The sequence below is a fragment of the Leptonotus elevatus genome, chromosome 2 (assembly GCF_054856555.1).
Source record: "Leptonotus elevatus isolate MCC_2025b chromosome 2, RoL_Lele_1.0, whole genome shotgun sequence".
In the NCBI taxonomy this organism is placed as follows: domain Eukaryota; kingdom Metazoa; phylum Chordata; class Actinopteri; order Syngnathiformes; family Syngnathidae; genus Leptonotus; species Leptonotus elevatus.
The window spans coordinates 35,105,112-35,127,518 of record NC_141240.1 but is presented as its reverse complement, the minus strand read 5'-3'; the positions used below and the strand labels follow the sequence as shown (position 1 = coordinate 35,127,518).

General features: G+C 40.5%; 1 protein-coding gene across 2 annotated transcripts in view; it reads left to right on the top strand.

Annotated features, from left to right (window-relative positions):
• Nucleotides 1–1,723: 1,723 nt before the first annotated feature.
• The window catches only part of nkain4 (sodium/potassium transporting ATPase interacting 4), a 44,813-nt gene continuing 24,129 nt past the window's right edge, over nucleotides 1,724–22,407 (top strand). The window contains exons 1-3 of one of the 2 annotated variants that reach the window (XM_086067294.1): nucleotides 1,724–2,093; nucleotides 16,669–16,806; nucleotides 18,521–18,601. In XM_086067294.1, coding sequence (XP_085923420.1) covers nucleotides 2,040–2,093; nucleotides 16,669–16,806; nucleotides 18,521–18,601 — 273 coding nt within the window. In that variant the 5' untranslated portion in view covers nucleotides 1,724–2,039. The remainder of the gene's footprint in view (nucleotides 2,094–16,668; nucleotides 16,807–18,520; nucleotides 18,602–22,407) is intronic. The other variant, XM_086067293.1, reaches the window with a different exon arrangement.

Sequence of the window (22,407 nt, the reverse complement as noted above, 5' to 3'; positions counted from 1 at the left end):
TTATCGATATTCAACCGCAGATTTCCCAGCAATGTCAAACTCATTCATAATTATGGCTCTGTCCCAGAATCTGCTTTCATGGACACCTGGGGATGAGGTGGCCTGAAGAATTAAAAAGATAAATGTAATTGTTAAAAAAAAAAAAAGATCAGGAAACTAATTAAGAATGAAGTCTGCATTTGTGTTACAAAACATTCACCACATCTTCTATTAACTCATTCACTGCCATTGACTGTTATAGACGTAAAAAAATCCTTTTAACTATTTCCATTAGTTTAGCTTTTTTTTTCCACTTTTGTTAACAAGAGTATGAAAACATAGATTTAGATTTTGTACATTTACAACATTTGTGATTAATCGTGAGTTAACAATTGAAGTCATGCGATTAACTACGTGTAAAAAATGTAATCGCCTGACGCCCCTAATTTTCAATAATCATCTCGTCAGGCGATTACATTTTTTTATTGTAATTAATCGCATGACTTCACTAGTTAACTCATGATTAATCACAAATTGTATATCTGTTCTAAATGTACATTTTCATACTATTGTTAACAAAAGTGGAAAAAAATGTTAAACTAATAGAAATAGTTCAAATCAATTTTTGACGTTCATAGCCGTCAATGGCAGTGAATGAGTTAAGGTAAGATGTGGAAAAGCTACTTAGAATATGGAAGGCAGGGGGACTCCCCTTCTTGCAAAAACATCATATATTAAATCATACCTGCACTGTAAGTAATCAAAGATGGACATTTGTACTATGGGTACTTAACATGTTAAGTCCTTGCGTAAAAACTAAAGCAGTTTAAAGGGATACTTGACTCATTGAACCATTTTCAGCAGTAAAAAGTAAATATTTTGTCCAGAATTTATTTGATAACTTCATTATTTTTCATGTACAATTAATATCTTTAAACACATTTTTTTTCCATTTCCATTTACTGTCAACTGAAGATGACCTCACCTGTGCTGAGGAAGTAGGTAACGACCAATCATGGCTGAGTTTGCTGACAAAATCCGACCAAACCCAGAAAACAGGTGAGCCATCAGCACAGATGTGGACATCTTCAGTTGATTAATTAAAAAATAATAATTAAAGGTATTAATTGTACATGAAAAATTAGGAAGTTATCAAATTAATTCTGGACAAAATATTATTTTACTGCTGAAAATAGCTCAATGAGTCAAGTAAGGCAATCGGTTTCCATGCAAATTTCTAGTAAACTCTACTAACGGGTTTGGATGAAATATTATAAATATACTTAGATGGTTTACAAGTGTAATTTTTTTTTTGCAAAAACATTTTAGAATAATTGATAACTTAAAACATTTTATTACCAAAAAAATAAAATGGGTTTACAGTGTACCCATAATGTAAGCAGCCCTTCATTTATACTGTGAGCTTTTCTGTGCTTGTTCATCTGAAGCAGTTAGCAAGTACACTTCCCATGTATGTCTACGCTTACACGGTTACATTTGCCATTAATTATGATAAAACAACCGTGAATGTGCGGGGGTTCACTACTGTAGTAACCGTGTGTTTCATTTTATAGCCACAAGATGGCGCCTCTTCCATCCTCAAATGGAGAATTTTCAGGAAATTGAATAGCTTTGTTTGCCCGCAAATATAAACACTCGCTACTACTTGACACGTTCTTTGTCTCGTGAAACACCTTTTTAAAATAATCTCACCGAGACAGAAGACACATTTTTGTTGTGTCCGTTTTGGTGGTGAAGCCAGTTGACGCCCCCAAATTACGATGGCAGCCCCCCCCGGCCGGGAGTTGATTGCTCGACCAAAGCGGCCCCTCCTCCTTCATCTACCGGCTCAGACAGCCTCGTCACCCAGCCAGGCAGTCGCCTCAAACGCCAGTTTAGCGCGACGTAATCGCGGTCTCGCCCGAGGAGAAGACGAGACATGAGACTCCGCTCCCTCCGCCAGTACTGAGTTTTTCCTCGGTATACTTGAAGCAGCTTTCGACCGGCTTTTCCAAGTGTTTCTCCCCCCGGCTCAGAGTTCGTCACCGCGGACAGACACGATGGGCTGCTGCAGCGGCCGGTGCACCCTCATTTTTATTTGCACCTTACAGTTGGTGAGTGGAGGTTGTTTGTTGTTTTCAGTTAACCGGGTGATAATACGCTGTCTGCCTTTTACAATGATGATCACTTTTTGCCTTTGAAAGTTGTCATTGAAACCTTATGATGTTTTAACTCTTTAACCTTTGTGTAAGATGGCAATCAAACTTTAGCCTACTGTACACAATCAGAATCAGAGCATTTTGCTTTGGTTTCTCTTATGATTTGGTATTTATACAGGCTTAAGTTATCTCAAAGAACATAACACGTTTAGCAGGTGAAGAACCAAACTCCTCAAACATTTCATAAGAATCTCAAAACAAAAGGAGGGGTAAAGAAGAGTGCGGAAAGAGATGAATCAGGGTAGAGAGGTTGAACGATGAGAGAACAATAGGAACAACAGCCGTATCAACAATATTAGTCCTATGATGGCGGCAGTCGAGAGTGAAAATGTGCAGTTGGTGGTAGTTTTATCATTCGGAGCGGGGCATAAAGTAATGCATTGTGTTGCATTTATTTTAAAGAAATAAAACCAACATATTTGGAAATCATTCATGATCAACCACCATGATTTCCGTAGTTGATTAGTCAGCTATGTTAAAAGTATGCCTGTTCATGCCACAGCCCTCTCAGGTAAACATTTTAATGGCAGGTGATGAAGACAGTCTTTTTTTGTAAGGTCAAATGGGGGCAAGTTGATACTGCACTTGGGATGTAACGATAATGGAAATATCGTGATATTAAAACTGCCACAATATGTCACATCACGAGAGCAGCACGTCATATGAAAAGGCCAGGTTGATTTCCATGTGTGTTGTTTCAGTCTGGTGGTTATTTTATCAGTGCAGTTTAATTTTAATTAGGCATGTTTTGGCCACCCATAGTGTAAGACCCACGCTAATAACCAGATGAAGGGAAACGTAACGAGAGTAAGTGCCTCAATATTAAGTGTTATTAGTCACTTTAGGTGATTTGCATTGAGGTTAATGTTAAGGCCTTGACACACCGATCCGACGTCGGGAGTCGGACAGCGTTGGGCCGACGGCATGCGACAGTTTGGCCGACTTCAAAGAAGGTGGCTTCAAAGCTGTGATCGATGTGGTAAATAGACATTGTTTACATTTATTTGTTTAGTCGCCGTTCCTCCACCTCGGCCCGACGTCCTCGGAGCGTCCAAGTAAGCACAGCCAGGCGGTAGTAATTCAATCATAGCGGTGGACTCACCAGCGACAGTCCAGGACTCCGTCAGGCAGAGGAAATCCAAGTTGTTGGAAAGGAAAAACTCCCTCAAAATAAACGTTTTGTTTGTCAATGATTTTTGTGGGAGCAGCAGGGGTGCATGGCCCTTCCGTCCCGTGGTTTCGAGGAAGCTCCTTCAGAAGCTGGAGGTCGGCACCGTGTCCAAAACGCAAAGGGCAGCACGGACGAAGCTTTTCGGGTGAATCGACGATCGGTAGCAACCAGGAGTCGACAGGGTCCAGGGTACGCCACAACGGAGTACATCCATGCGTTCGGGAACGAGAAGGAGACGAAGCTTGTTCCAGCGCCCGTTTTGGCGGTTCATATTGTAATAACCGATCCACGGTCACCCTGTTTCGATGTTGTCGTAAAGGCCTTTTTCCCTTTGTCCATATAGCATAAGTTGGCTCGTTAAGACTGAATGGTCTGTTGAGAGGAAAACCTTTCAAACTTGTGCCTGTGTGACACTCACTTTTGCGACCTTTAGATTTGTTGAGACAAGACAGTCATTGGAAAGTCTTTTGTGGGGGTTAGGAGTTAGGATAGCGGCTTTCCTGCATAGCGTACCCAATCACTACGACACACAAATTATGAACTCATCTTCTCAGTACTCACCTGTCCCCTCTTCACCCCCCCCCCCCCACCAGACCTCATTAGAGACACGGACCATTTGTGCCGAGGTTTATAAAACTGTCAGCAGTTCTGCCTAAAAAGTCCCCGAACACTCCAGGAAACGACTTCATTTTGCCCAAGGCACTATTTCTGGATGATCTGACACTTCCTGTCTGCTGAAACCCACACGTGCACGCTTGCAGATTTCTGATGAGTTTAACTACACGGAGGAGTCTCGTTAAACCTTGTGTGACTTTTCAAAAGGTGACCAGGTGAATATGAGCGCGTGCATATGAATTTGAGTATGTCTTCCTCTGAGTCTCTGACCATTACAGGCCGAAGTAACATTAACAAAACAACCTAGGCGGCGGCTCAGATGTAAAAATAGCTCCTGTGAAGCACCTACCCTCTCGTGCTAATTATCTGGGCTGAGAGCTTTGATCAAACCACTTTTGCCCTCTCAGCCATCGTCTAATTGAATTGCGCTGCGCTTTTATTCATCAGCGGGCCCAGCACGGGGACCGTACTCTCTGCGACGGAAGGCAGCTGATAATGAGGCTGTATTGATCGAGTATCTGCCGTTCGGCAGCCTAACTGTTCCGGACAGCAGCCCTGGATGCTTGTCAGAACCTCGATCCAACCTCAGAGAACGGCCAGGAAGCTTGGGCTGCTTAATGATCTGTTTTGTACTGAGAGGAGCTGGTTTTGTCCTAACTATTGACCTAAAGATGACCCGGCAAGGAAACGTTGGACATATTGGGGACCAAACCAAGATGCACTGCGCTGTGAATGTCAGCAGGTAGCCATGACGTTGGATGAGTGGAGATTATGGTCAGTCAGGAATGATTGATGAAGGTGCCGTGGTCATGGTGGGTTTCCAGCTGGGCCGGGCGATACGGCCCTAAAATAAATTATTTCTAGCCATTCAGGACCATTATGATTTTAATCGATTTTATTCAAATTAATAAATCCTGCTAACATTTATTTAATTATTCAAAAATAAATTATGTGCATTGTTTAGACATGAAAGTATATTGATTTTTAAATCAGTTTGAACCTAAACTAAAAAAAAAGGTTAGGTTGTCCAATTGGGTTCACCATCCTAAAGTTCTTGATACTTGAGGAATGAGTGTGTATGGCTTTAAAAGGCGGGCCCTGACCTGGTGAGTGACATGGGTGCCAGCAATCCTAAAGTTAAGGCTGCACTATACACTACTCACAAAAAGTTTGGGATATTTGGCTTTTCTGGTGAAATGTATGTCAATTGTCAAAAGTTCACACTACAGTGATACCATATCATGAAAGTAGGACATTTAAGTAGAAGGATGTACTGGTGATTTCCTCATCTCAAACAATTCTGGTTTTCAATAAAAGGATTCAGGTCTGCAGAAAGTGCAGGCCATTCCATTTGAGGCTACACCAGTCTCCAACAGCCGCTCCGTGATGATGCCACCTCCATGAGCTCGTTAGAGAACAGCAACTTGTGCAAAAAGTACTGAAACATTTAACAGTTGGACATGTGCATTCAAAAGCTTAGAAAAGGTCACATTGAGTTCACCTGCAAAGGGTTGAATGCATTCTTAGGTTTGTCCTGAAATTTCACCTGAAAGACTAATATCCCTAACTTTTTGTGAGTAGTGTATATCGGAAAAAATATCGCATTATTGGCCCATACGAAATGCATATTGCAAACACATGCAATAAGATTCTTATGGAATTGTATGCTTGTATCTGAATCTGATCAGTCAGACGCAAACTTAAATGTGCATCGACATCACATAGTTAAACAGTGTCTAGGGTAATGACAATTATCTAAGAATACATTGATCTTCCTTATTTTAATAAAAATGTCATTTCTTTAGGTACATGTTAAATATCGCAATAATGTCGATATCGAAGAAAATATTGAATATGTAAAAGCGCTGTTTTTGTAATACGATGGCATATCCATTAATGTAGAGCTGTCAAAATTAATCGACAAGTAATCAATTGTCAAATTAATCGACAACTATTTTAATAATCAAGTAATTGTTCGGAGCTTTTTTTTTTATTATTACAAATTTTCCAAATTCTCAGATTTCAGCATGTCAACAGTAATTATATATTGATTTCTGTAGTCCTTCATGAAAGAAGACTGATTATCTTCTGTTTTTACTTTGGAAAACAATGACCGAACCGGTAATATAGTACAACATCAACAACCCCCCCTTTTTTGTAATCACTATACGAATATGAAGTATGAAATAAACACCAATCATTGGTTAATAAACAGTAATCGGGGGAAAAATTATTTTGTAATCCACTTTAATGCAAAATTAAAATAAATCCGATTAGTCGATTAATCGATTCTAAAAATATTCGATAGTGGTGTTGATGTTGTGTGTGTGTGTGTGTGCGCGCTTATAACTCGACGTGCGCCGTATGACGTTCGTCTGCTCGTTGCCAGGGGCAACGGCCATTTCTCATGCAACGATATGGGACGTGCGTCGAACGGCGGCATATTGGCTCCATAACTGAATCGCATTGTGCTTAAAAAGACTTGTTATCCCCTCCGGAGGCAACTCCGGCACGAAAGCGAGTGGCCCCGTACTTCCTACTTTCCTGAGTGCTGGGCGGGGGTCACATGACTACAGAGAATGCGCAAAAAGTGTTTCCATTACACTTTTTGCGAAATACTTCTAATTCGACACGTCTCAAAAACCACCTCATGAGAGCGTAAACACTTTTTTGCGATATTTGAGAGTTTTTTTTTCGAAAATCACGCAACTTGCCTTTTGCGCAAAAACTGAGGGTAATGGAAACGCACCTAGTGACAGCACTACAGTGATGCAAGAACTAACATTAGCCCATGTGGAAATTCTTCAATCTCGTTTTGTGTTGGAGTAATTCAAATAATCAATGCAGACCTACTCGGATGGTTATGACCTCAGAGAAACGGCCACACAAACTTCATCTAATGGCGTAAACATTTGGGTGAGAAGATATCGGTCTTAAGGCGCACATCTTAAAAACATGAGTAAAATGCAGAAAGTGCCGTAAGGCAAATTATTTGATCTCTGACAAGAAGGTGCCCATGTTCCTCAGGCAACCTTAGAATCTCCTAATAGTCAAACAGTCCACTTTTCCTCCATTTTTCGATGATGTAAAGCAGCTAGCAAAGGATCCAACTTTGTAGTGAAAGCCTCTGAGAGGGTTCAGCTTCCAAGAAAGTTTTTCCCTAGTGAAGCAGATCCTGAATAGCGCTGTCTCTAAAGGCTAGACGTTATCCTTTGGCATGCTGTCATCTCATGTTGTCCCACATTACAAGGGATTATTTAGGTAGTGGGCTTATGCTGCTCTTTTTTTTTTTTTTGCTCAGCAGAACGTTCATAATTGATGATGAATAGTCATCAGGAATTTTGGATGGCGCTCACCTGCTCTGCTCGTCTGCGAGTGTGCTGGCATCTTCCACTCACACACTGACTGCCCTGCCCAATCATTACTTGCTGATATCAGCGCATTAAATTGCTGTAATTAAGGTTAAGCAAGTTACATGGTCATGAAACCAGGTTGTTCAAATGCTACAACTAAACCCAAATTGGGCATCTTTTTAAACAGCGTGGGTCGGTGAGCGCATCTGTTTTCTAATGTAGATTTATGTTTGGTCAATGCTAATGAAGTGCATTTCCTTGGCACAGCCAACTGGATTTTGTAAGCAGGCCATTGGAAATGAGAACGTAATTGGTTCACCCATTAAGTTGACACAATGCCTAGTCTGGACAGTGATTCATAGCGTTGTGAATAGCGTTGTGAATAGCATAATTAATATACACCCCCCACCCCCCACCCCCCACCTCCCACCACTATATTCTTTTCAGCCGTTGGCAGGTATTAGACAGCAGACCGATTGAAATTATCCAAGCAGATATAAACTCTGTTGCGGGTGTTTTAGCCCACCTGCCATTGAGAAAGCGACTTCAAACGACAACACCAGCGGATCTGCTCTTATTGTGTACGGCAAAATATTCTGAAGATTCTGAGTCTATTTCCGGTTCAGTAGACATGAAGGAGGCTAACATTTTGTCTGGAAAAGCACAAGAACGTCGTCAGTGTGTGTCTGCGTGAATGCTCCCTTTGCGCTTTTTGTCAGACCCCCCCCCCCCCACCCTCCTCCGTGTTTTGTTCAGAGTGGTCTTGACCTGGGCTTTGTTGATTGCGTTACGTCAGCACCCTCATCATCCACTGAAAAACAGACCACGAAAGGTCCTGCCATTACTATCCCAGCGCCGCCAAACAATGTTGATTGAACAACAGCTTATTGTGCGTGTCTGTGTCGCAAGCCAAGGTGACTGCATAATAGATGTGCTCTCGCCCAGATTGGCGAGCCGCCCCCAAACCCCCTGACGTGTCATCGTTTTACTTGGGGAGTCTAATGGGTGTGAGGCACTGCTTGAATGTGTAATGAATGTTCATGTTGGAGCCCCAACATGCACTGTAGCCTTTGTTCAAATGGAACGGGCTCAGTATACTACAGAGATGTGGAGCTGCCAATGTGGAGTGAACATATTTGACCGGTAAGTTCGAACGTATCTAAATACGTTCAAACAGAATTGCAAATGTACGTTCGAATGTACTTGTGAATACTTTTGAATGTATTTAAATACGTTTGAACGTATCCAACGTACCCAAATGTTAGGGCTGCGTATCAATTCCAATTTCCTCAATTTGATTTCGATTCACAAGGGTTCCGTTCGATTCAAATTTGATTTTTTTCTGATTCGATTCACTTCAGTTCAATCCGATTTTGATTAATTATGGAACATCAATTATTTTTTAAATAACATGGACAGGATAGAAAAAAAAACTCCACAAACATTAAATTCCAAATAAAATTTGGCAGAGGCAGTAACTGGTTAAATAATAGATTTATTAATGAAAATAACGTGTTATCACTTAAGTGTTACACAAACATTGACATCAGCATGGATGAGATGAAAATGAGAAAAAAAGATCAAAATAATCGATTCATGGTTTTGTGAATCGCTATCACGCTCGAAAAGGCAAGTCGATTTGATATTGATTATTCGATTTTTTTTCTTAACCCTCCAAATCCGAAACTGTCGGCGGCGATAGGACAACATACTTGTTTTTTGTGCATTACGGTAGCTAGCAGATTTCCATGTGTGGAGGAGGGGGAAGCGCTGTGTCATAGAGGAGAGTGACGCAGGAGACAGAAGATGACGCATGTCTTACAAATCAACCTATCCACGGAACCATTTGTGCCCGCAACGTATCTGAAAGCGGAGGAGCGGAGCTTTGCGTCAAGAGAAAGAAAATAGCGGACTGCTATGATAATAGTTCAACCCAGCTCGATCGCATATACGGTCAAACATACTCGCCAGTCAAAAATGTTTACTCCACATTGGCAGTTTCACGCTTCCGTAGCATAGCCCCCTTCCCCACCCATTGCCCATTATCTCTCCCTGTTCAGATTCCAGGTTTGAATATTTGAATTATTGATTACAGTGTGAATTACCAGTAGAGCCACACACAATGGTTCTCGACTGTTGTCACACGAGGAGCCGCATTTCCCTATTGTTGCTAAGTCGCGACTCACTGTGTCTTATTTTACACTACAAATGCTTAGGATTAATATCTCCAAGAATGTATTTGTCGATCCAGCCACCCTTCCATTTATATTCTCTCTCAACATGAATCAACTGTAACAACTAAAAGTATACTTGGTATTCACCTTGACCATACTCAATGTATTGTTGTTTATTCCTTGACAATTATTTATTTAGTGTTATATTTATTTTTTTCATAATCCTTCGTAACTGCGTTGCGTTGGTAATTAGATGCCGAATCAATGGGAAAGCTGTCATCCCGAGACTAGCGAATGGAAAGCAGCTCTGAGTTTGCAGTTTGACAGCAAAGACCCGAGCCGTTGGAAATGCTCGTGTGTTTGCGATTGGCAGCATGGGGCCGAGCAGTAGCACACGTCTTTTTCTCTGGACAACCGTCATTCCAAAGATAGCTCTTTTTACTAGTTTTTTTTAGGTTTTTGCCAGTTTTTTTTTTTCAGCCTAAAGAGAACTGAAGGGACTCTGATCATAAGCGGTAACTCGAGACGCCGTCTCTTAGCAGTGGCTAACATTTCTGAAACGTAGTCAAAATTTGATGTTGAGTTAAGATGGTGTTGGGCTTCCTGGCCTTCCGGTCTCTTCTAGCCTTGTAATAATTCTAATGACGTGTGCGTTCTTGGGAATGACCAACTCTTAGTCCCTACCTCCTCTTATATGGTCATTTACATTTTACACTTTTAATGTCATCAATTTATCAGCCCATTAATTTTGATGAGATAACCTTTGCTGGGGAATTCCAGTGTGTGTGCGCACAAGGTTGAGTGTGTGTGTGTGTTCCACATCAATGACATCGCAATTTGACTTTATAATGGAGATAAAACTGGAAGTGTTTGCAAGCCCATTTCTCCTTTTCCATTTCAATGGTTGCAGCAGTGTCATTTGTTATAAGGTGACATGACAGAAATTGCTTTGGGAGCAGCAGCAACCTGGATGACTACCTTGACAGATTCAACTCAACATTCGTCCTCCTTCTCTCAACCAATGATACGGGCATTCGGCCATTGTGATGTGTGCTCAAACAGGCCAAATCTATATTCTATTCTATTAAGTTGTTAACATCCTGTGGTGGTGGATTAAAACACTCACTGACGCACTCAGCTGGAGGGTAGCGGCTGCTGCGGGTCATAATGAGAATTTACTCTGTCACAGTTAAATTGCTGCCTGTTAATTGAGGTGAGTCGGGTGACGCTTTACGAGTTTGTTTTGAGCCAAAATTCACCAGGAAGTTGATGGAGACTGCGTTCATGACATATGGCCTGCGTTTGTGTGGTTTAGCCACCACTTTTGAGAATGACCGCAATGTTGGGTCTGTCAAATAATATGCGGTCATAAAATGAAAAGAAGAAAAAGCATTACAATTATCCTTGCGGGTTTAGGTGCCACTCCTCCTCTTGATGCAGAAATTTCTACTATAGTTTGTAACTCTTTTATTGCCAAACGTTATCCAAAAAACAACCCATAGAGTGCCAGCCGATTTCGAGTATTTTTACCCATATTTCAAAGCAAACAGAATATATTGTGTGCTGTGACTACATAAACATGGTGGATACCTTATGAAAGATTGGATTCCATTCTTTCACTAGAAAAAACAATAGAAACATACTTTTTTCTAATGAAAGAATGGAATCCAATCTTTCATGTCTCTCATCTACCTTATTCCGTTGTTTAGTAATCACCATTTAAAAATAGGCAATTTGAGTGACACCAAGCGAAAATGGAAAAAAGGAGAAGACAAGCTTTTTGTGAAAAGATACATTTTCTGCACAACAGTGACTTTAACACAAATATTTTTTTGTTAAGTGACGCTGTGAATTAGATTTAATGTGACAAATGCTTTGATCATTCACGTCATCCTTTCCTAAGATCCGCCATGTTTTCATGTAATATGATACCCGGGAGCCCATTGAAAAGAGATCCAATGCTGCCATCTGCAGTCCAAGTTAGTGGGTGTTTTGCATTTTCACGACCCCATTCACATATCAGCGCTGCAAAAGACGTTGCACTGCCCATTTAGGGGGGAAAGCGTAGTTGACGTCAATTAACGCTTTTGGCGCCACTCATTGGGATTTTAGTATACGTCAATTAACGTTTTTGGCGCCACTAAAAGAGTTTGTAATAATCAAAATACTTCTGCCACATTCACTGATAAAATCTTGTTGGCTGCAGGCAAGGTGAAGGAACTTAACTTATTTTTGTCAGCATGTGACTTAGGCTATTATTTTAAGAGGGTGACGATTTGTAATGTAAAACATTCTGCCTTTATGTTAACATCCCATTTCTACATTCAAGGAACAAACCTAGTTGTTACAAATGGTAAGGCTCATTAGGCCGCCAGTGCCTCAAGATTACTCATGACTACACAATATAACCCAGCTGATATGAATGTTAGCTCAGTCAAAGGCCTCCCGGGGCAATTAGGTCATTAAATGTATGCGTGGCACTGGTTTGGATCACAACAGCATTAGCACAAGCGCGTGATAACGTGTAGGTTAACATGCATCTTTGAAATAACCTTTTGACTTTCGGTCATCTAGACCACTAAATCAAGACAAGCACAAAAAGATCCTCTCCCGGAGCTTTGACCCCAAAGAGCGTATGTCAAACTGTGAGGCGTAAAGTGGCTCCTGATGACTGCCCGCCTCTTAATCCCAGTATGGGCTTTGTGTGAGACCAGGGACCATCTTGGCCTCTCTATCTGTCTATCTATCAAATTCTCTACACTTACAGATTGGGACTATTAGTTGCACAGGCTGGCCCTGCGATATGTCATGACTTTATCCAGGCATGAAAAATTGGAGCAAACGGTGATAAATACTTTCCTGCCTGCTGGGAGCGGACGAGTAAAGGCAAGCCAAAGAAACATCAGACCTGTGATTCATTGCTTGACTCAGCAGTTATCTTCCTCTTTGGTTCAATTTGGAAGACAACAGCTGTTGTGATAAGGCTCCTGACATGCATCTGCGTACTTGGTTGGCATTTACGTGAATATATACCGGTAATTATTATTTGCGCATCAGCAAATGAGTCTGCCTTCCTAAAAATGTGTTCAAATGAATGCGAGGGAAGCAATGCGTACATCCGACTCTCCTTCTGACTGTTGGGGTTATGTTGTTGCAGAGGTTGTTGACATTTTAGGCGGAGGTCGGTGCGTCCATGGTGCATTTGTAGCGCTATATAAATCTGATGCATTATTATTATTTATATCATATTGAAATGAGAGAAAAAAATCTACGAAAGTTTTCGGAAACAATTTGATTGTTCTCATACAGTAAAAAGAGTCATGAGTAAAATGTTCAACTCTTGCTTGGTTTTTGTTCAATTATACGGGATGTCTTTAAAGTTATTATAGACTAGGGCTGCAACTAACAATTACTTTAATAATCAATTAATCAGTTTAGCGTAGGGGTGGGTGATATGGCCTAAAAAATATATCACAATATTTGAAAGAAATTTGCGGTGACAATATTTTTCACGATATTGTTAATAATTACTAAACAATAGATTTGTGATTGGTGCAAACAATTGTATTTTTTGCATCATATCTTACCTCTCGTAACCAAACGATCTCCACACGACACGACTTTGCCGACAGAACTATATATAAATATAAAAATATAAAAATGTCGGAGCCTTACACGCTCCGACATTTTTATGCAGCAGCGAGCGACGCATGTTCAACCAAATAGACACGAAGACGTATGATGTTACGCATTATGTCATTACGTCAATTTTGCAATATTTCAAATTTTTATCACCCAAAAAGATACACCGGGTAATATCGTAGAAGGTATGATATGGAACACCCCTAGTTGAGGCTCATTTTATTTTAACCACACTTCATTCATCACTCTGTCACCACTATTTAAGGACCGACAGACAGAGGTGGGCATTCCATCAACTCGTCATTCGTCAAACAAAATGTGTGTCCGGCAGCGCCGGACTCAGAGGTCCGTCGGTCACCACACTGACGATACATCATTTTTAAAAAAAAGTCATTGTTCGGACGTTCGCCAGCGACTGACTGACGGACAGTCCGCCAGAACTTACAAAATGTCCACTTGCCAGCCTCCAGGGAGTCATTTGTGCACAATCAGCCGATCAGTAGGAGGCTTTTACAGGCCACTATGTTGCCGGCTTACTTCTCCTGGAAGAGTGTCGATGATCGAATTCCACCCAACTCCTCTGTAATCTGCTTCCTTGGAGATGTGGGCTCATTTAGCCATGTAGGCCTGAATGATGGTCTGTGTGTGTGAGATCGTTCTCTCCCTGAGATTGATTTCCGCCATCTCGATGGACTATCGAGTTAGCGGCGATCTGAGAGGCTTACTACAGCATTGAGAGGCGAATCTGGCACGCATGCACACCTCACTCACACCTATACAATTCCAGAATGTCATAACAAAGCTTTTTGCATTACACCAGACTAAAACCTGCTTACGGATTTTGCACCAATGGATTATTTTTTTTCTTTCATTGATTTAAATTGGCAGTACACCAACTTCCATTATCTCCATTCTCCAACATCAGAACAACAAGACCTTTTTGTCATTTCTGTGTGGCATGTATGTTTTTGTGTTTGAATCCCTTTAACTCTGTTGAGAAAATATAATACTGCTTTCTCTACGAATTTAAACATGACACAAATGTATGAATACTGAGTAACAATCATGGACACTATACTGTGCCCTGAGATACAAATTCAATTTGTTTTGTGGCCATGCTCCTAACTCAAAACATTCGGATCGTAAATCAGTAGGGGTGTAACCAAAAATCAACACAATTTTAATTGGAAAATCGGTTTTGATTTAAAAGATATGACTGCATCAAACCAAATCACATTTCCACTTTGAAATATAACAAGTTGAGGTGCAACGATTAATCGATTAATGGACAACTAATCACATTATCAAACTAAGTGATAATTATTTTTGATATTTGTTTACTTTTACTTTTGTATTTTTGTCCAAATGCTCAAATTAGGCAATTGCAGACATCTGCGTGTACTTTAGAAAACTGATTAACATTTTTGCAGATTTTTCGGGCGCTATGGACAAAATAATTTGTTTGTGCAATTTTTTTTAATTACTCAGCCCGAATTAAAATTAAAGCTGCCAGTATGAACGCATCATATTACTGCATCATGCAGTAGTTGCATCTTGTTTGCTGACTTGCACAACCCACACAAATATGTTTGACTCCATTTCCTTAAGATGCTTCCTCAGCCAGGTGAGAGACGAAACGGACCATATTAGGAAAGCTGGCAGTCAGTGTTATTTTTGACGAGAATTTTTAATTTAGTTTGTTAGTCTTTTGACTAAAGTTAGTTTTTGTCATAATTTAGTTATCTGATTGTATCTTAGTTTTAATCCAATTTTAGTAAATGAAAAAGAGCATTTTTTTTTATTTTATATCTAAATTGACTGTTTAGTCAATATTTTCCTTCAGCATACATTTCAACTTTTATACAGAAAATTATAACACACCTATTTGTACCTGTAGTTTAACACGCAAGACACATTTTAATACAATAGTGTCTTTATTAATTGCTTCAATGAAACATGTTGAGCTGACAATAATCTAACTTAGTTTTCACCTAAATAAAAAAAAAGTGCATAATTGCTTGAGATTAATTTTACAGCTCACAATGAATGTAAACATGTTTGAACATTAAATAAAGTGCAGTGAACACTCAACAGTTTCTGAGTGGTTCTTTTCTCCCAACCGCGTTTCATTCCTTCTGATTGGATTGTGTGAATTTCCGTCATTGAAGAAATTGTCAGTCAATTTTAGTTACCGTTATTGTCTCAATGAATGGCTTCTATCTTAGTTTTCGTTTCATTTTTGTCTGAAAAATGTTTTCGTGATGAAAAATGCGATGACATTTCTTTGCCGGCAAAATTATCACTGCTGGCAATTAGTCATTCTTTATTAACCTGCAATTTGAGTTGTGTCTGTTTTATATTTCAACATTTTCTCCTCACTTTTCATATCTCATCTATCTACTCTCTTCTTTGGAGTGGAAGCTGTTCTCTTTGGTTGAGCGGTTCCACGGTTTTCATTCTCATTGGAGGCGGGTCACTCCATCCGTTGTCACTTCCCACTACGTCTGTTGAGTTATTGCCAAAACCCGCCAAGGACCGTTCACTCTTAATGATCACACTCAATTTGATAATCTCCCCCTCCCCGGCTGTCACAAGGTTTCATTGGGTGCCTTGTAACATTTCCATTTCATTAAGAGGCGCGTGCTGCTTGTGCGCTGGTGTCACTGGGGCAAAGTTCCCGCCCTCCCCTCATCCATCTTCAAGTGTATGGCTGAAAATAACATGTCAACACAAAGTGAAACGCGTCGTCGCTTCAGGCGCTCACAAAGACACACGTGTGCACACGCACTCGAAATTGGCAATGCAATGGATTTAAAGGGGAGATGGAATCCGAATGACATGCTTTCTCCGTTCTTCACCTGCATTTTTGCTCAAATCTAAGTCGACTTGCATCAACTGACTTGAGCCTTGAAATTGCTTTGTTCTCTCCCCAAGGAGTGAAGGTGAGGAGAGTGGGAAATATTGATTCAAGGGTTGAAATGGAAAAAGTCCTGACAACAAATAATGTGGTATGTCATGGGAGACTTTTGGATGTTTTGCTCTCAGTGTAGTGAATTCAGCTTACTTGTTTCTGCACACTGTTCGTCCATGTGAAACCAATGTATGCCAGCTTGTAGTTTAATAAAGGCCTAAGCTCGCTAGTAATATTTTTGTGGATGGTCCTCACCTCCCTTAAAGTGTTCTCCCTCCAAGAGGCTGTTGACCAGAAAGCGGAAATTGTGAGCCTCTCTTTTAGCTCAGCAGTAGTTGAATCAATCCATCTGCCATTGTTTATTTTATTAAACTTGCCGTCTTTGCCCTCGGGGAGCTCCCACAGTTTAAAGAGAATCACTCAAGCCGCTCCGCCGGATTGGCTCAGTGTTGAATTGTCGGCCAGTTGCCGCGAGCTTGACTAAAATGTGTTTTTCAGTTGATGAGACAATAACAGCATGTGAGTACGTGCAACTTTGTAACCCGAAATATTCCCACGAGCAGAAAAAACATTCTGTTTGATGTTTTGTTATGTTTTTCTGCAGGTGTTGGCTCTTGAACGACAGGTCTTTGACTTCCTGGGTTACCAGTGGGCGCCGATCCTCGCCAATTTTTTCCACATCATCATTGTCATCCTCGGACTCTTCGGCACCATCCAGTACCGACCGCGCTACATCGTGGTGGTGAGTGCATGCAACTGACAGCCTGGTACCAGTAAATTTGGACAAACGTATTGGATAGAATTCCTCAGCACGGTTGCTGCAGTTTATCAACCAGATTTTGATTAGAATCCTTATTAACAAATGCCAATTACACCATGTGTGTTTAAAATAACCATATATTTGCCCGGTGTTTAGCTTAATGCTACCAAACAGTGCAAAACGTCATTGACATGCTAACTGTTATATCGATAATTGTGGTTGTCGACGCAACCGATATTTGAACACAAACGAAGCAGCATATAAGCAAATAATATAACAATACACATTCTTTATCCTCTATAAAAATAAAAGACTAAATATTACAGTATGTTTTGGAGGCACTTCGTCTGTATAACTAATATTATACTGCCTCCTGGTGGCCAAGGTGGTCACGCCAGGAGCCACACAATTAATTGGATTAGAGCATTAAAACTTGATGCACAAATAGTTTCATTCTTTACATTTTACATTGTGTTATTGCTCAATATTTTTATAAGTTCAATATTATGGAGTACTATCGACATGATTGTTTTGAGTTACGAACATTGTCAATGGAATGAATTAAATTCATGCACAGCTGGACAAAATTGTTTGTATCCCACTTGAAACGCACAAAATCACGAATGGTAGATGAAAACACATCGAAGCAGGTGTGTTCAGACTCAACAATCAGTCATGGTGACATGGTGTGTACCACAGAAAGCGAAGGAGAGAGTTGTCTCAGGAAAGTAGATAAACAAAATTATACACAAGCTTGTTAAAGGTAAATGCAATAGAGTATGTCGAGGCACTTCAATGTCAAGATCTGGTTTTCCTTTAATGGTGTGTCTAATAATGTGCATGTGCAGACATGCAAATTTTGTCCTCTCCAGTGCATTGTGTGACACCCTTCAATCATTGTAACTAGTGGTAATCAGGTTGAATTCATTAATTAAAATGGGCCGTTGGGGGGTCTCATCACAATTCTGCACAGTGAAGGTCACTTTTGGCATACAAGTCATGACCATAATAATCATGCACGGAGTCAAAGTAGACAAGGGAGTAAAAGTAAATATTCAAAGATAAGTTATTTTGATAACTCACTTAAATTTCAGTGTAGACACTCAAGAGCTTCTACAAATAGGCAAACAATTGTCATGTCTATTAAACAATTATCCTTAAAATCCCTTAAAATTGTCTTTCCTAAACATACAGAAGGACTTAGATGAATATTGGTTTACAGATGAAACCTACTGAGCGATAAACTACAGTAGTACACACAGAATAAAAAGAAGAGGAAGTTGTTTGAGGCAGAATAGCGAGAACATTTTCATGATTCAACACGTACGGTAGGTTTTCACCAAAGCGCTGTTTATTTGACTTCATTTCCTCTGACACACCACTCAGCAAGAGTCATAAGATTTGTTGAGATCTGAAAATCCTCTTGTTGCTCGAGGGTTCACAGATGCTCCAACATCCACAACACAGTGTGCTAAAAATGAACACAAATGCATACTGTCTCAAATTCATTAATTAATGATTACTTGATGTGCCAAAGTTTATGCACACTATCAAAGCAGCACTTTTGGGGCAACACACTTTTTTTCCCACGGTTAAAAAGAGTGACATAAATATGTGTCATGTTTTATTTGTGTCTGTAAAGATTTAGGCTGTGTATTAGTGCATGTAACATTTACGTGTTTTCTTCCCCCTTCAGTACGCAGTTTGGGCGGCAGTGTGGGTGGCCTGGAATGTCTTCATCATCTGCTTTTACCTGGACGTAGGCAGCTTGTCCAAGGTGAGGCTAAATTGACAAATACTCAGTCCAGCCACAACATTAAAACCACTTGCACAATATAATGATATTAACGATGAAATTAAGAATCTATTCAGCATCATATTGAGAGTTTTTCCTGATATTCCAATACCTTTGTTTCTGTTGTGTAACTTAAAAAATACACCAATGTAATAAACATGTGGCATTGTACACCCACAATTATTCTCTTCACTTGTCACATATGTAATTGCAAATTCACCAATCGCGACTCCGTTTGGTGACCAAACCCAGAAAACAGGTGAAATTAGTTGTTCAATTAAGGTGTTAATTGCATACAAAAAATAATCTAGTTATCAAATTCATTCTGGACAAAATAACTTTTTACTGCTGAAAATGGCTTCCCTTTAATACCCTATACATTTATATTAGATTTTCCTGACTTGTTTTTGCTTCCTAGCAGAGAGGCCTGAAGGTTTTTTTGTGAACACTTACTGACTTACTTACTTTCCCTCCACCACTAAGACCCTGGTTGCAAAACAGGGAAAACAGCCCATGGTCAAGATGCTAACCCCCACGCTGCTTCATTGTTTCTTGGGATGATGTGCTGTGTTTGCACCAAACATACCTTTTGGAATAATGGCACACGTTTGTTTGGGAAATGTTTGGACCGAACACAGCCACATAGTCACTAGAGGGTGTGCACATTTGCGCAACCACATTCTTTCAGCCATTTAATTTTACTTCCCTTTTCAAAAAGATTACAAAATAAAGTAATACATTGAGTTCAGACCTAGCTTTTGAACATGGGTGTGTAAACTTTTTATATCCACTATATATAACCAGCCACCCATGTCCTCTACGTCTTTCCCCCTATTGTTTCCTTAAATATTGCCCTTCCCCAATTTTCTTCCTCTGCTCTCAAGCGACAAACGCCCCCCACCCCCCCCCCCCCCACCCCTTCCTCACATTGATCTGTCTTTTGCCCCATTGGCTGCCTGACCATTGAGACGCATGCAGCCAATATCACACCTTTTCACACATCCAAAATGAAGCTCAAGCTCTGCTACCTCAGCCGTTGTGTGGGAGACTTAGCTCCGTCGCGTGTGGCTTGTCTGTCACCTAACTCTGCTATGAGTGTGTATTTGTGTGTGCTCTATAATGGAGCTTGTTGGGGCCAGCTGCTCAGGGCTGAGGCTGGGCATTAACCCAACAGATGGAGCCAGCCCGGGCTCCCAGCCCTGCATATGGTGGCCAGGAGGAGAATTGGCTAATGGAGCATGGACACACAAACACTTGACACACACTCACACTTGACACACAGCTTTCTTTGAAACCCCTGACGCATTTTATCATGAGACCGAGTCGACTAATTCAGTCAAAACCTGCCTTGCGCAACCTTGACAGGACGCTGTGGGGGAGTGTGCGTGCGTGTGTGTTGTATTAAGCAAGCCGGAGCCTTCAAGCAGGGGGGAGGTCATACGGCACATGGTCCGTCACCTCCTATTGATCCCCTATCTTGTCCCCCGTGGTGCAAGACAGACTGACAGACGGGCCCCTGCTTCTCTAAAACAAACACGGTCCTTCCTTGCTGCTTTTCTCATTTTTAGTCTCATCGTGTTACAAGCCATACAAGGGCATTTACTCATTAGTTCTCTTATTGATGTAATGTAAAAAACATGATAGACTGATTAGACTGCCATGAGTCCTAAAGTTTTCCCCAAGCACGAGAATTGATTGTTAGAAATGCTTTGAGATGAGTCATCAGATTAATTCTTGTGGAAGACTCTCATGAAAAACAACAATTCAGCTAATATATTTTCTATTGAAAACTTGCCGTTATTTAACAAGCTTCTTCACGCAATCATTTTCATGGCAGACAAAATAAGAAGCAACAAAATTAAAGAGGAAGGAATGAAAAGCTGCCGTAAACAAAATCCAGAATCATTTTGAACTAAGAAGAATTTAAAAGAAAACCTATTTACTTGATGGATCGACTGATGTCATTTGAAATAAATTGAGCCGATGACTATGAAAAAAAAAAAAAAAAGGAATGGTAAATGGAAGAGAATGTTTTGTTGTTTTTTAACGTTTTGTGCAGCGACCTTGAGTATCCTGGTGCTTCAAATAAAATGTATTATTGTTATTATTTGTTGTGGTTTTCATCTGTATCTTTTTAGAGCCAACCTTAAAAGGAACCCACGACTGTAATTACAAGTTTGCTCTATATTATTTATTTGTTTAATACATTTTGTAGAAACTTTATTTGGACGTACACCGCCATTGTTATTTACGTCGCAACGCATTCAGTGCGTAGTGACGTAGAATGGTGGCAGGCTCTCTGCCGAGCAATATTGAAACGTCTAAAGAAAGCAAGGTAAGCCTGCATAGCGTTCATAAAGGGATGATCAAAACGCTTCAATGCGTCTGATGAATGACAAGAGCACAGCATAGGAGAGGGTGACTCTCCTGACGGCGTGTTGTTTCGTTAGGAACGCTACGAGGCTTACCTTTGCTTTCTTTATAGGTATTTCACAGAGAGCCGTCGCCATTCTACACGTTGCGACGTAAATAACGATGACGGCGTACGTCCAAATAAAGTTTCTACAATATGTATTAAACTGGAAATCATTTTTGAGAAATAAATCTCAGTTATATTAATAACAACCAAATAAATAATATAGAGCAAACTTGTCATTACAGTCGGCGTTCCTTTTAAAAGTCAAAATAAGATTTAGATTTTTTGATTTCCAACATCCATCAATTTCGTTCTGCTTATCCGCGGTCAGGTTGCAGGGGCAGCAATTTAAGACTTCCCTCTCACCAACCACGTTATCCATTTCTCCTTAGATTAATCCCAACATGTTCCTAGGCCACCGTCATAGGCTACGTTCACACTGCAGGGTGTGATGCCCAATTAAACAAATGTTTTAATCCAATCTTTTTATGTACCGTTCACATTACAAAAACAAATGGGAACGTCTTGAGATGCTGCTGGAGGAGCGAGACGAAGTGGCTGGGGAGAGGGAAATCTGATTTTCCTTACTAAAGCTACTGCTTCTGCGACCCGACTATGGATAAATGGTACATAATGGATGAATGGATGGATGGGCACGACCCACTACCCTCTTGTTCATAAGTAAGGATGGGAACATATATCGACCGGCAAGTGGAACACTTTTGCTTTTCGGCTCAGACAGACAGATGCAGTCTCGATAGATCACTGCAGCAGCTGCTCCAAATCCCAGGCCGTCGCGCAATCCATTTTTTTCCTCACTCGTGAACAACACTGCAAAATACTGGTGCAGGATCTCATCCTGACCCGGAGATGGCTCTCCGCTCTTTTCCGACTAATTCGGAAGGCTTCAATTTGGAGGTGCTGAGTCTCATCTCAACCACTTCACACTTGGCTGCAAACCACTCAAGATGACAATATTGAGACCACCAAACCACAGACCCCTTCAATGCCTCTGTACCTAGAAATTCTGTCCATAAAAGTTATTAACAAACTCGGTGACAGGGACTAACCTTGAATCTCTGTGATGAGATTGATTTGTGCCTTGGGATGCGTGAGAAATAACATATATATATTGATAATATGTGGGGGAAAATTTTCCTCATGACTATCAGCTGCTGGAGTGCTCCATCATCGAGAGTATCCTATACCTGGACTTCCGAGCACAATCAATGACTTCACTGCGCTGACCTTACTACCTTCAAGTGTATGAATGAAAAGAAATGGAGTCTTAAAGTCTTAATATAGGCTCAACTAGGCAGTCGTGTTTGTATTTGTATGTGTTGAGGTTATCGGGATGCTTCTCGAGACCATG